Source organism: Prunus persica, chromosome G1, assembly GCF_000346465.2.
Source record: "Prunus persica cultivar Lovell chromosome G1, Prunus_persica_NCBIv2, whole genome shotgun sequence".
In the NCBI taxonomy this organism is placed as follows: domain Eukaryota; kingdom Viridiplantae; phylum Streptophyta; class Magnoliopsida; order Rosales; family Rosaceae; genus Prunus; species Prunus persica.
In genome coordinates, this window is record NC_034009.1 from 27375829 (window position 1) to 27389104 (window position 13276).

General features: G+C 37.1%; 1 protein-coding gene across 3 annotated transcripts; it reads right to left on the bottom strand.

The window, feature by feature from the left end:
• On the bottom strand, positions 754-8291 carry LOC18789902 (AMP deaminase). 3 transcript variants are annotated; one of them, XM_020564260.1, is made up of 20 exons: positions 7636-8291; positions 7267-7463; positions 7154-7172; positions 6563-6655; positions 6046-6221; positions 5851-5902; positions 5612-5739; positions 5354-5533; positions 5097-5164; positions 4867-5009; positions 4546-4607; positions 4107-4220; positions 3094-3234; positions 2499-2651; positions 2349-2402; positions 2162-2272; positions 1829-2002; positions 1673-1753; positions 1372-1470; positions 754-1274 (listed from the first exon to the last, which is right to left on the bottom strand). In XM_020564260.1, the coding sequence occupies exons 1-20, from the start codon at positions 8135-8137 to the stop codon at positions 1206-1208; spliced, it is 2616 nt and encodes an 871-aa protein (XP_020419849.1). In that variant the 5' UTR covers positions 8138-8291; the 3' UTR covers positions 754-1205. The 3 variants fall into 3 exon arrangements, with proteins under 3 accessions (XP_020419849.1, XP_020419845.1, XP_020419842.1); XM_020564256.1 differs by having other exon boundaries at positions 6563-6709; XM_020564253.1 differs by having other exon boundaries at positions 6563-6745.

Below are 13276 nucleotides of genomic sequence, written 5' to 3' on the forward strand. Positions count from 1 at the left end.
CCACCAGGTGGCGGTGGTGGTTGTGGTGGTGGTGAGGGTTTTGGAGAAGACGAAGCGGCGGGAGGGATTTTGGGGAGAGAGAGAGAGAGAGAGAGAGAGAGAGAGAGAGAGGAAAGGGAGGGAGCTGAAGACGAGTGAGGGGGGTTGGGGCTTTTGGGGTTTGGAAATTCTCGTTGCAAATATTAATAGGAGATTTTAATGTGAGTGTGTAGGGGCACGACACAAGTCACAAGTACAGTCTTCTGTGGATAGTGATAATGGGTTGTGCATTTAGTGGCCCATTTCAAACAAATCATCCAACAATTTGAATATGGAAAATGTTTTATTTTCTATTTTATTGGTTGGAACTTGGAGTCTTTGAGATCAGACCCAGAAAAGAAAAAAAGAAACTTGAAGTTACAACATTAGGATTGTGTCCCATGATCCGACCACGAATGTAAAACTGCTTAAACGGTGAACTCGTGACTCTTTAAGTCTTTGATTGCTTTAGCACATACATGAAGAGAACAGACAAAGGCCTCAAATTCAACAGGTGAGGAGAGGTGCAATGCAACCTTCATGACTAAAATACAAAACATTTTCTCATCACCATTCAGTTCAGTTTTCCTCACCTCTCTCTCATCTCCATGTCTCCTATTTCTCTTCAATTTTCAAAAATCCCATGGTAATATACTGGGTCGTGAAGACACATGTTGTATGGGTCATTCATCGGTCACAAGTAAAAAAGCCGGTGGTTATCTAAATTCATAGTCATGCAACATAAACATTGTGGTAACACATCAACTCTAATCGGAGGCTATTTTCATCGTGAGAAGCTAAAGGAAGAATGCTAATAGTGTAAAGGTCTAAACCTCTCATTTTTCATACCAAGTATGCTTATAACCATTAAAAAGAGAGAAAAAAAGACAAGGATGGCTTCCAACTTTCTAGTGAGTCAGAGACCTGTAGAAAACCAAAGCCTATGAACTCCAACAAAATTGGATCAAAACTAGCCATGTGTCTTCCCCCAATGCTGTGATGAACTGCCTTGGTTGAAGCTGTTGTGTCTCATAGAGACTTTTATATTTAATAAATTAGTAGCACCTAATTCTATTCAAATTTGGCAGAACAAGCTCTAGAGGAAATACTGCCATCAGCCTTGTTTTAACACCTCCAGTTCATTGGCATCCGACTGTCAGGAAGAAGCAACATTTAGAATGTTTGCCTCATGGATCTGTTTCTACTGGAAACTTGGCTTTTCCTGCATAGATGTACTGTATCTCTTCCTTCCAAGTCTGCAAGAAAAGCCAATCATTCAGCAAGAAAACAAGGAGTAAGGGGGATTGGGAGGGAGGGACTTTAAAAAGTTCAACAGGAACCATAGACACTTGCCTCGTGTCGAAAGGCAATCCTCAAATGAGGCACATTTGTCTTCTGCATGTCATTTCCTTCAGGGCCTCTCAAGAAATACTTACTACCAAGCCAATGCGACTGCAGTTTGGAGAAAAAGATAACTAATTATCAAAAAAGACCTTGGGGGTATAATCAGATGGTACACAAATAGTCAACATCAAATCAGAAAATGGACTAGACCCAGTAATTGTATGCATGAGAGAGAGAGAGAGAGAGAGAGAGAGAGAGAGCATTTAAATTTCATACGAATACAGAATTTTCTGCAGGTAAATTTCCTCACCTTTGCTACATGTGAAAATCCAGATTGATAGACAGAATTTCTCGCTACTTCGCAGAGGTCACAAGCACTGAGCTTCCATACCTGAATTATACTGATTTGATAAGATACACAACCATGAACACTGTAAATAAATAAACAAATCATGAGTAGACAAACCTGTGCTGCAACACTATATTCTTCCACAAGCGGTTCTTTTGTCAAATGGATTTGTAAAGGATCATCGCTTGAGAGTGAGACGTTTAGCCCACGTTGGAAGAACATAGGAAAGGGGTTGCGATGGTAATCCAAGAAAAGTGAATTATTGCTCAGAGGTGACATAAGCAACCCAACCTGCATTTAAGGGAAGTTACTAATTGTATTGATATCACAAAATCAAAAGCAGGACAAGGTCAATAACAAGATTAAAATTGTATAGTTAACACTAAACAATAAGATCACACAGATTGACGTGGATAAATGCCTGCAAAACAAAAGTCACAAGGGGCCAACCTGGGCCAGGTAATACAGGTACTGCAAAACAGGAGTTTTGCGAAGATTGATCCCATGAGAGATATTATGGCATAGAAGGAATCCGGCAGCCAAATGGTCAATATCACCCGCCTGCAGAGTATAAAACTCCTTAAGATCACAATGACCATTAAACAGTAATATGTGAGTTTAGGTAGCAGAAAACCACCTCTCCACAGTGAGGTCGGAATTTTATCGTAGGCAGCCCTTTTGATTCACGCAGCTGGGAACAACAGGAAACAAGAGAGTAGAATCAATTTCAATATCCCTAGATATAATTTGCCATCTTTTTATACTTACAAGTATCAGGTGTTGAAACCTTATTAAGAGTGTACAAGTTTGCATAGCAGTAATAAGCATAATAAGAGTATGCAGGATTGAATTCATTAGTCCATTCAGCTGGTGTTGGCATGTGTTTAGTTGGACGCCTTTCTGGTTTACTTTCATCATCTACAACGTCAAAACCCACCACCTGTTTTCAAACAAATAACCATGTTAAAACTAAAAACATATAATATAATGACTGAAAAAAGCTATTAGTATTAAGATACCTCAATGAGTCGAAATTGATGGTGGATTATATTGAAGGGAAGAAAGGTTATCTTTAAATGTATATGACTATTAGAAGTGTTTATTAGGTTGTAAAACTGTGGACTGTCCAAAATATTAACAACTCTACTGAATTTTGAATAAAATTCCTCACTTTCAGTAAAGACATGGTTAAGCAAAGGAAATACTTATATTTTCTTAGTAATTTAAAAGTCTTCTACCCAACTAAATCCACCATTTAGGTCCTGTCCTGGGATTTGGAGTGTGAAACTCACTCCACCACAAAATCACACACATCAAAATATCCCACACATCTTTAAATAACATCTCTAAGGCAAAACTACATATCTGGAAGACTGACCAACCTGCATCAGGAACAAATGTAGTTGAGGATGAGAATTTGGATTGACAGTGGCTTCAAAGAGCGGTATGAACACATTATCTAAAATATTCTGGAAAGAGGTAACAATTCCCATCTTCTTGTAGATATTGTATAGCCGTGGTAGCTGCAAATTGAAAACAACGCTAAAATCTCATGAGCTGATGTATGAAGCTAACTTTAAAGGAAAAAGTTACCGGGCAAACTACACATTTAGAAATACCATGGAGAAACCCAATACAATAATCATGCAAGTCAATGGATGAGGAACTAATAAAGCATAGCTACTAATAAGAACAAACTACAGATTCATCGTCAAAAACATAAAATATAGCCAACGGAGCCATACAAACTCTTGTTGGTATTTGTCTCTCGGTAGTCAAGAATACAATCTTACCATAACTATCTATCTAGAGCCTCCTTATGCAATATATGTCTAATACATGTTCAGTCTAACGCTCAAAGTGACATAAAATGCTACAATGAATAAACACATTATATGTAGCTACTGTGCTCCATTCTCCAGATCATATTGATGCAGTACGAACCTTTTTCAACTATGTGTGCATACTGTTCATTCACGGTCCAATACAATATCAAATTGTCCATAAAATTTTGCAGATGATCATTTTGCTAGCAGAGTGGAAGCAAAAACTTAATGGTTTAGATCCATATCAGCAGGATGAAGACAATTTATCAGTTTCTTAAATAGGTCCAATTCTCCCACAAAACAAATCATTTTACATGTTTACACCAATTCAACCCTAATAACATATGTTAAAATTAAGTATTGATGAGCACATGCCAAAAAGAGAACACATAGCTAAGTCAAATTGCAATCACACTTGGGAGTACACCACATCTAATGATATGAGCCAAGTGCAATATGAAAGGCATCATCATGAGTACAGGATCCCAACAATGCAGACATACAGTTGACTACTCACACAACTGAACAGAAACCAGAGAAAAAAAAAAAGGTAACAAATATTTAGATACCTGTATTAACCAGACAGCGTTCTCACTATAGATTGAATTGTTAACGAACCAACTAGCCAGTTGATCCCACTCACTTTGTTTCCTTCCATAAACAGAAATCCTGTACTCTGCCATCTGAGGGGGAAAAAAAAGATACAATGATCTAAGAGGCCTACCAATAATCTTTCTTTTATAAATAACTGATATAAGCCTAAAATAATTCCTGAAGAATTTTATGAGCATTCATCAATACAAACCATTACAAGAAAACCTGAGATATTTGAAACTGCTATATTCTTTGGTAAGTCGAAAACACAGAATACTAAGAGAAATGCATTATTACACATGAGCGCAGAGAGAGAGAGAGAGAGAGAGAGAGAGAGAGTAACAGTCGAGCAGTACATTTTAAGTTTTCCAAGACCATAGCATAGACAGAATACAAAACAAAGATTTAAAAAACCTGATATCTGCTGGCTTCAAGATCTGACAGAACTTCTTTTGTTACTTCTGCTAAAAACCTCCCTGCAATAGTACAAATAATCAATCAACTTTTTGAGAGAAGTTCAAAAAGAATCGAATAAGATGCCATGTATGTCCAGTGCTATTTATTTTCTACAAGCCAACATCATGCAGGAAGAGGTGCAGTACAAGTCAGGTTACATAAGGATACAGTGATTCTCAGATGAAAGTCCGAACAGAAAAGATTGCATGAGTGTGACACCATACAAATGCAAAGATGAATTTTCCAAACTGAATGGCTTAACATTCGTTTTGATCATACCTTGGATAAGATTGTCCTGCTTCAAGAATATTTCTCTGAGTCTGCTCTGTCCACATGGATTATACTTTAAGTTGAATTTGTCAAATCGATGGAAAGTACTCTTATCCGCATGCACATCTAACAAGTCAACATTCAGATCATGCCTGAAATAAAACACATACCATACCAGTATGAGAGAGACAGATACTACAATTGATAGATACCAATCAAAAGATCAGAGCAAATTGTACCCTGTCAAGTCCAAACTCTCAAAGACTTCCTTGAGTGTAAGATATTTTCCATCTCTGAATATGACAACCTGCCCAATTTAAGTTGTGGCATAGTTAGTTAGGAAGTAAACCAACTGTTGATGAGAAACGAAAAGATGATATTCTGAAACAGAAACCAGAGGGGCATTGCGCCCCTTTTGAGCCATGGAGCAATGTCGAAACTAAAGTTCATAGCAAGTTCCCTGAAAAAAACAACTAAAAAAGAATATAGTTTCAACCTCATCAGGTTCTTTTTTGAGCTTTGACTTGATAAAGGAGAGGAGATGCTTCTGGTTCATGCAAGCAGAATGGTGCACATGCGTATCAACTTTCCTAACATTGTAAAAATCACGGTGTGGTGCACTCTTCTGGGCTAAAAATTCCCTATCCGCATTTAGCAACAGATGAACGCGGAATTTCTGCACGATGTTCAGAAAAGTCATAAACAGAAACCAAAAATAGACGTCCAAGACAGGGAAAAAGTTAACTGAACCAACCTCCTCAAGAAATCGTAACCTATGATGGCATGCAGAGCGTACATTTCCAATAGACAAAACTTTTAGAAGATAATGCATATCAGTGAAAAATGCTGTTGAACTTGCAACAGGGAAAATATCTACAGTGTCTGCAGAGAAAAATAAAAGGTAAGTGCTCATGAAGCAAGATTTCCTAACTCAATTAACTACAACTCACGATGTATCACTTTTACTAAACTACGAATTAATTCAGTGCTTACCATTTTCACTTGCATAAACATGTATCACACCGTCTTCCATCCTAAAGCAGTGCTGCATGAAAGATTTAAAAGAAAAAAAAAAAATTTAACAAATGCTATGAACAAAAGAACTCACTTGAACAGTCAAAATTCGGACAGATTTTATCTGCTGCAAAGAGTGAGAGACAGATTATGAATGAGAAGAGAATGACTCACAGTTGATGCTTCAACAGGTTCAAAATGAAATGGGTCACTTTTCTTCTCTGATGCAATGGAGTCTGTTCTGGCTACCGTCCATGGAGCAACTTCTTCCCTGTAAAGATACCTCTTACGTAGATCCAAGCATTCTCGAATCATCTTGTGCACTTCTTCTTCTTCTTTGCTTATTGACTCTGCACAGAATTGTTTTGACAAATAGCCAAGGATGCATCAAGTTATAAGCTACATTAAATAATAGAATATTTCTTGTTTGATTATAAGTTATAACTAAATTTTTTGTTTTAATTCAATTGCCACAAAAGAATCCTTTGTACAAATTACCATGTCAATACCTACCGTACTACAACATTCAAAGTTCAAACAAAATGTTATATACAACTACAAGTCAAGAGGCAAAAAATATTCAATGGCATATAATGTGCAGGCCAACCAATAAATTTTAAGGTCAAAGGAACTTAGAAGTAAACCAGATATAGAGCTGTGAAAGTATTAATGGCTGGGAAAATGGGATTACCATGCATTGATGCACTCAATGGTAAAACTATGCTGGTAAAATTGTGATCATTCTTCACGGAGTTTCCTGAGGCTGTATCTACCTTTCCATCGCCTTGCAGATCAACACCAGATTTTGCTTCAGTTGAAGTCACTTGATACATTCGATCTTGTATGAAATTCTTAACATCACTTTTACGGAGAACTGCAGAAGAATTTTGAAGGTTTGAATTTACATCCTGCAAATCCATCTACTTGTAAAATGGTTCGGTTCTAGATGCTTTCATTTCATCAACAGATCCTATACGAAGGCAAGTAAACATGTAGGAAGTAAAGATATTCTTATGTGCTATAGTAGAATCTGTTGACATTTTGGCCACACACAGGTTTCTGATTTCAAACGAAGGTTCCAGACTCTTTCTCCATGCTTTATCATAAGTACAATTTTGATATTCATTATAGTGATGATTATTTACAGTACGTTTTTCTTCATTGTCAAGATGACATCACAAAATTCTCTTCTAAGCATGGATTCTTTATGAACATGGCATGACCAGATAATTGTCAGAATCTATTGTTTTGCACCATTGCTTTGAAGCCTTCGCATTTGTACCTTCATTTTGGTAAACTGACTGGAAAAAAAAAAAAGGAAAAAAGAGGACAATGATCATTTTCTGATAAGCATAATGCATATGAATGATATGGTAGGATTACAGAGACACGTACGGTTACGGTATTATCTAAAGAATCTACATTTCCATAGTTGAAAGTATCGTCATCTTCATTTGCAAACTCAGTTCCTTCCTCGTCGGAGTCTGCAATACTTTCAAAGGCATTTCCAGCCTGAGACCTTGGAGTCATTAACCTTCCAATAGGCGTCATCCTTGTATTGGAACCAGAGTGGTTACCAGACTGACCCTCTCCTACAGCAAGCAAGGTGAAATAAAATGTTAACATTATAAATAAAAAAATGCTACTAATCGGGATATTAAACTCTCTTTAAATTCCTTTGATCAAGTACTCGACCAATAAACAATTTTCTCAAATATTAAATGGCGACACAGAGAAATTCAAGTGGAGACTGAGAACACAAACCGGTTCTTTGATCGGTTCGAAGAAGCGGAAGCCCTGAGGGAATGAAATTGAGCTTGTCTAGCGAAGAAGAAAACCTTGGAGGTCGAAAATTCGGGGGCGGATCAAACTTAGCTTCCTCTTCCATCCAATCGGTGCTCCTCGAAGCCACATTGGGCAACGAAGACGATATCCTATAAGACTGAAGCGCCTTGTCGTCGACCGACCTCGGTCGCATGTTCCGATCAATAGCCACGTCAGTGACCTCACCGTCAGACTCAAACCCTCGCTCTTCTCCGTCTTCGATGTAACTCTCTTCCCGTCCGTCTTCGGTTGCAGAGCGATTATCGGAAATGCGAGATGGCTTGCGGCGGATCTCAATGAGGCGCTGGAGCACCTGGTCGACGCTGCGCTTGTGGATGTAGAAGGCGGAGACGGCCATGAGAGAGGCTCCGACGAAGGCCGCCATGGCCAAGTGCAGGGACGAAGTCGACGGAGCTGAAGAAGAAGAAGAGGACGAGTCCATCGGAGCGGACTCTAAACGCGGGTTTTGATTGATTAAAGCTTCGAGTTCGAGGTTGAGAATGGAGGAGTATCAAAGTCCGTTCCCGTTTGAAATGGCGGTCGATTGGTAGAGCGGGTTTTATAGTGTGCTCTGACTCAGATGGAGAGGTGTTGCAACCAAGGGTTTAAGAGTGGGGAGCCACCCAAATCATACAAGAACAAGACTGCCAAGTCAAATGTGTCGTACATAAACTGCCACGTATGAGATCCACGTGGACTGCACGGAAACAGTGACTTGGGCCTTCTTTTATTTTGATCAGATGAAGCCCATGGGCTTACTAAAAATAAGGCTATCGATACTTTTGTCTGTACATAGGCCCATAGGTACATGGGCCTTTTTTTCTTTTTAAGCAAAAAAGTTTGTTTTGTAGTCATATTTGGAATGAATTATTGCTTTATTCATCCTCGACCTCGTACAAAATTTCAAACCACATATTTATCGTTAACTCGACAAAATGATTTCTGATTCGAACGTCGAGTCGGTTGGATGTTGGATGGCACTTTGAATATCATTTTCATTTGCCCCTCCTTCTCCAACCTTTTTTTCTTTATATATACTGTGTCACTGATATTATTCCAGCCGACGTGGGTCAACACAAGTGACTCCCAGTAACAAGAAAAAAAATATGTCTTCATTCTTTAACTTTGAAGTTTTCTTTATTAACGGAATCTTCGAAAGTTGTAATTGTGAGAAATTTAATATTATATTTAATATTAATTTTTTATTTGAATAGAAATTAATAAAATTTATTGGGTTAAAGACATGACCTTTGGGTAAAGACATTTTCAATTGGGAGGTGACAACTCTTCAAACTAAGGGATACATTATTTGGGGTGACAACTATTCAAGACCAAAGGATGCACTGTTTGCCTTTTCAGATTGGGATATCTTTTTGAATAGGGTATTTCATCATCTATAAATAGAGCAATCCTCCTGCAGTTTTATTCATTCAATTAATTCTCTAGATACATACTTTCATATATAGAGAGCATTAGAGTTTGCATAAAGAGAGTTTCCTGCATAATTTTGGTTCAAAGTTCCTTGTGAATTGCAGTGCTTCTTTCATAAGGAGGGGAGTCGTTGTATCCTGGGAGGCGAACGCTAGTGAACCATAAGCACCAGTGTGGGGCGTAATTCGTCTTAAGGTCAGAGTGTCCAACACTTGCCTCGACTCAATTAAGGTTCTTTTAATTACATACTACTGTTGTAAAAATTTGTTTTGTTTGTAGTGTTTATTTGTTTATTTTATATCAATTTAGCAGTATTATTTCCTACAATCTTAAGACGAATTATCCTTGATAATTGCTATATACATTAATCTGTTTTGTGCATTTAATTGTTAACGTTGCAAAAAGGTTTGATTTTGGTACAAACAGCAAAACATCTTTTTATTAGTTGTTTATTCGATTGAATTGGTTTCCTGTTAGTTTCCTTTGTTTTATACAATTCGAAGTTAACCAAAGCTAAGTTATAATAATCGGGACCATTAAATAAAGATTGCCACAAACACTGATTGCCTTCTGTTTCTATTGTTAGACAAAGTCTAAATATACAGCATCGTTTTTATTTATTTATTTGGAATCTATTTTCTGTTTGGCATCATTTTTTATTCTGTTTATAAATTCTGATTATATTTATCTACATACATTAAATTCACTGTATCTGTAAAATATAGCATTCTGTATTACTGTTATCTTGAATAAATTGCATATTGCGTTTGCTATACTTCTTATCGGTATTGTATTATTAATTTCTGTGTGTTTTGTTGTAACACACTATTGTGATTCATTTTTTATCTATTAAAGACTACCAAATATTTGTTTATTGACATTGAGATTGTTCAATCAATTAAGGAAAATGTCGAATGAGATACAGAAAGTGGGTCCTTATGTGAAGACAAGTGCACCTGCTGTAGTGTTGCCTTCATCCCATAATCATGCAGAGAAGCCTGAAAATTTTAATGGGATGGATTTTAAGAGATGGCAACAAAAGATGTTGTTCTACATCACCACATTGAATTTGGCTCATATCCTAAAAGCAGATCCTCCTGGACCTGGTGATACAATAGAAACAATGGCTGTTTCTAATGCATGGAACCAGTCGGATTTCCTTTGCAGGAACTACATCCTAAATGGTTTAAGTGATGCACTATACAATGTGTATAGTCCAATTCAGACGGCCAAGGCTTTATGGGAGTCACTAGATAAGAAACATCGGACCGAAGATGCAGGAATGAAGAAATTCATTGTCGGTCGGTTTCTTGACTACAAGATGGTAGACTCCAAGACTGTCATAAGTCAAGTCCAAGAACTGCAACTCATTCTACATGAGATACATGCAGAAAAGATGGAATTGAGTGAGTCTTTTCAAGTGGCTGCTGTCATTGAAAAATTACCACCCTCTTGGAAGGATTTCAAAAACTACCTTAAGCATAAGCGTAAGGAGATGGGACTTGAGGATTTGATAATAAAGCTAAGGATCGAAGAGGACAATCGCCGTGCTGACAAAAAGTCTGGATCCATAATGGAAGCTAAGGCTAACATAGTGGAAAAAGAGTCAAGAAATAACAAGAAGAGGAAGCACTCTGGAGAAGGCTCAAGTCAAGGGAACTCCAAGAAATCCAAGGAGTTTAAGGGAAAGTGTTTCAATTGCAACAAGCAAGGCCATCGAGCTGTGGATTGCCGAAGTAGAAATGGACAAGGCAACCAAAAGAAAAAGGGCAAGACTGAGGCACACATGACTGAAGAAGACAAGCTTTCAACTGACTTGTCAGATATTAATCTTTCTGCAGTTGTGTCTGAAGTGAACTTGGTGGGCAACACCAAGGAATGGTGGGTGGATACTGGAGCTACACGCCACATATGTTCTGAAAGGAAGATGTTTTCTACCTATGCAGCAAATGATCAAGGAGAGCCTTTATTCATGGGAAACTCCTCCACCTCCAAAATTCATGGCCAAGGGAAAATAGTTCTAAAGATGACATCTGGAAAGGAAGTCACTCTCAATAATGTACTTCACGTCCCTGAGATCCGGAAGAACTTGGTTTCTGGATCACTGCTTAGCAAGAATGGGTTCAAACTAGTCTTTGAGTCTGATAAGTTTGTACTTACAAAGAATGGAATGTATGTGGGGAAAGGGTACCTTACTGATGGACTCTTCAAGATGAATGTAATGACTGTTGTACACAAAGTTAATAATAATAAAGTTAGTTATGCTTATATGCTTGAGTTATCTGATTTGTGGCATGGAAGATTAGGGCATGTTAATTATGACAAATTGCGTCAATTAATTAACATGGAACTAATACCTAAGTTTCATATTGATTTCCATAATAAATGTGAAACCTGTGTTGCAGCAAAACTAACTAGATCATCATTCCAGTCTATAGAAAAAAGTACAGAACCTCTAGAATTAATTCACAGTGATATTTGTGACTTAAAATTTGTACAAACTAGAGGTGGTAAAAAGTACTTTATTACTTTTATTGATGATTGTACAAGATATTGTCAAGTATATTTGCTAAGAAGCAAAGATGAGGCCATAGAAATGTTCAAACATTATAAAAGTGAAGTTGAGAATTAACTTAACAGGAAAATAAAGATATTAAGAAGTGATAGAGGTGGTGAATATGAATCACCTTTTGGTGAGTTTTGTTCCCAACACGGAATTATTCACCAAACTACTGCTCCATACTCACCTCAGCAAAATGGTATTGCTGAACGCAAAAATCGTACTTTAAAAGAAATGATGAATGCATTGCTAGTAAGTTCTGGAGCACCCCAGAATTTGTGGGGGGAAGCTTTACTTTTTGTTAATTACATTCTCAACAAATTGCCTCATAAAAAGTTAGACAAAACACCTTATGAGTTATGGAAAGGTCACAAGTCTTCCTATAAATACTTGAAAGTGTGGGGGTGTCTAGCTAAAGTTGCGGTTCCAACCCCTAAAAAGGTTAAGATAGGACCCGAAACTATTGACTGTATATTTATCGGTTATGCCATTAACAGTAGTGCATATCGTTTCCTTGTACACAAATCTGATATATTAGATGTACATGTGAATACGATTATTGAATCAAGGAATGTATCTTTCTTTAAAAATGTATTTCCTTATAAGGATGCACAAGAAAGAAATACACTTAAAAGAACCTTAGATACTGTTAATAGCGATAACCAAGAAAGTCATCAAGAAAATATAGACCAAGAGACTGCAGAACCAGAACCTGGACATGAACCCAGGCGTAATAAGAGAGCTAAGACAACCAAATCCTTTGGTCCTGAGTTTCTAACTTATTTGTTAGAAAATTAGCCTCAAACTTACAAAGAAGCCATGACTTCTCCTGAAGCTCTTTTATGGAAAGAGGCTATTAATGCCGAAGTTGAATCCATCATGCAGAATCACACTTGGGAACTTGTGGATCTTCGTCCTGGAAATAAACATTGGGTTATAAATGGATTTTTAAGAAAAAGATGAAAGCTGATGGATCAATTGACAAATATAAGGCAAGGCTTGTTGTCAAAGGTTATAAACAAAAAGAAGGATTGGATTATTTTGACACATATTCACCAGTTACGAGAATAACATCAATAAGAATGTTAATTGCAATTGCAGCATTGCATAATCTTGAGATACATCAAATGGATGTGAAAACGGCCTTTTTAAATGGTGATTTAGATGAGGAAATTTATATGGAACAACCTGAAGGGTTTATTGTTCCTGGACAAGAAAAGAAAGTATGTAAGCTTGTTAAGTCCTTGTACGGGTTAAAGCAAGCACCAAAACAATGGCATCTGAAATTTGACAATGCATTAATGTCAAATGGTTTCAAGATCAATGAGTGTGATAAATGTGTTTATATGAAAAGCACTCAAGATGGTTTTGTCATTATTTGTCTGTATGTTGATGATATGTTAATTATTGGTAGCAATATTGGGATGATTAAATCTACCAAGAAAATGTTGACCAAAAATTTTGACATGAAAGATTTGGGAGTAGCAGATGTGATTCTAGGAATTAAAATTTCTAAAACATCTGATGGACTAGTTTTATCCCAATCACATTATATTGAGAAAATACTTGCGAAGTTTAGCAAGTATGATA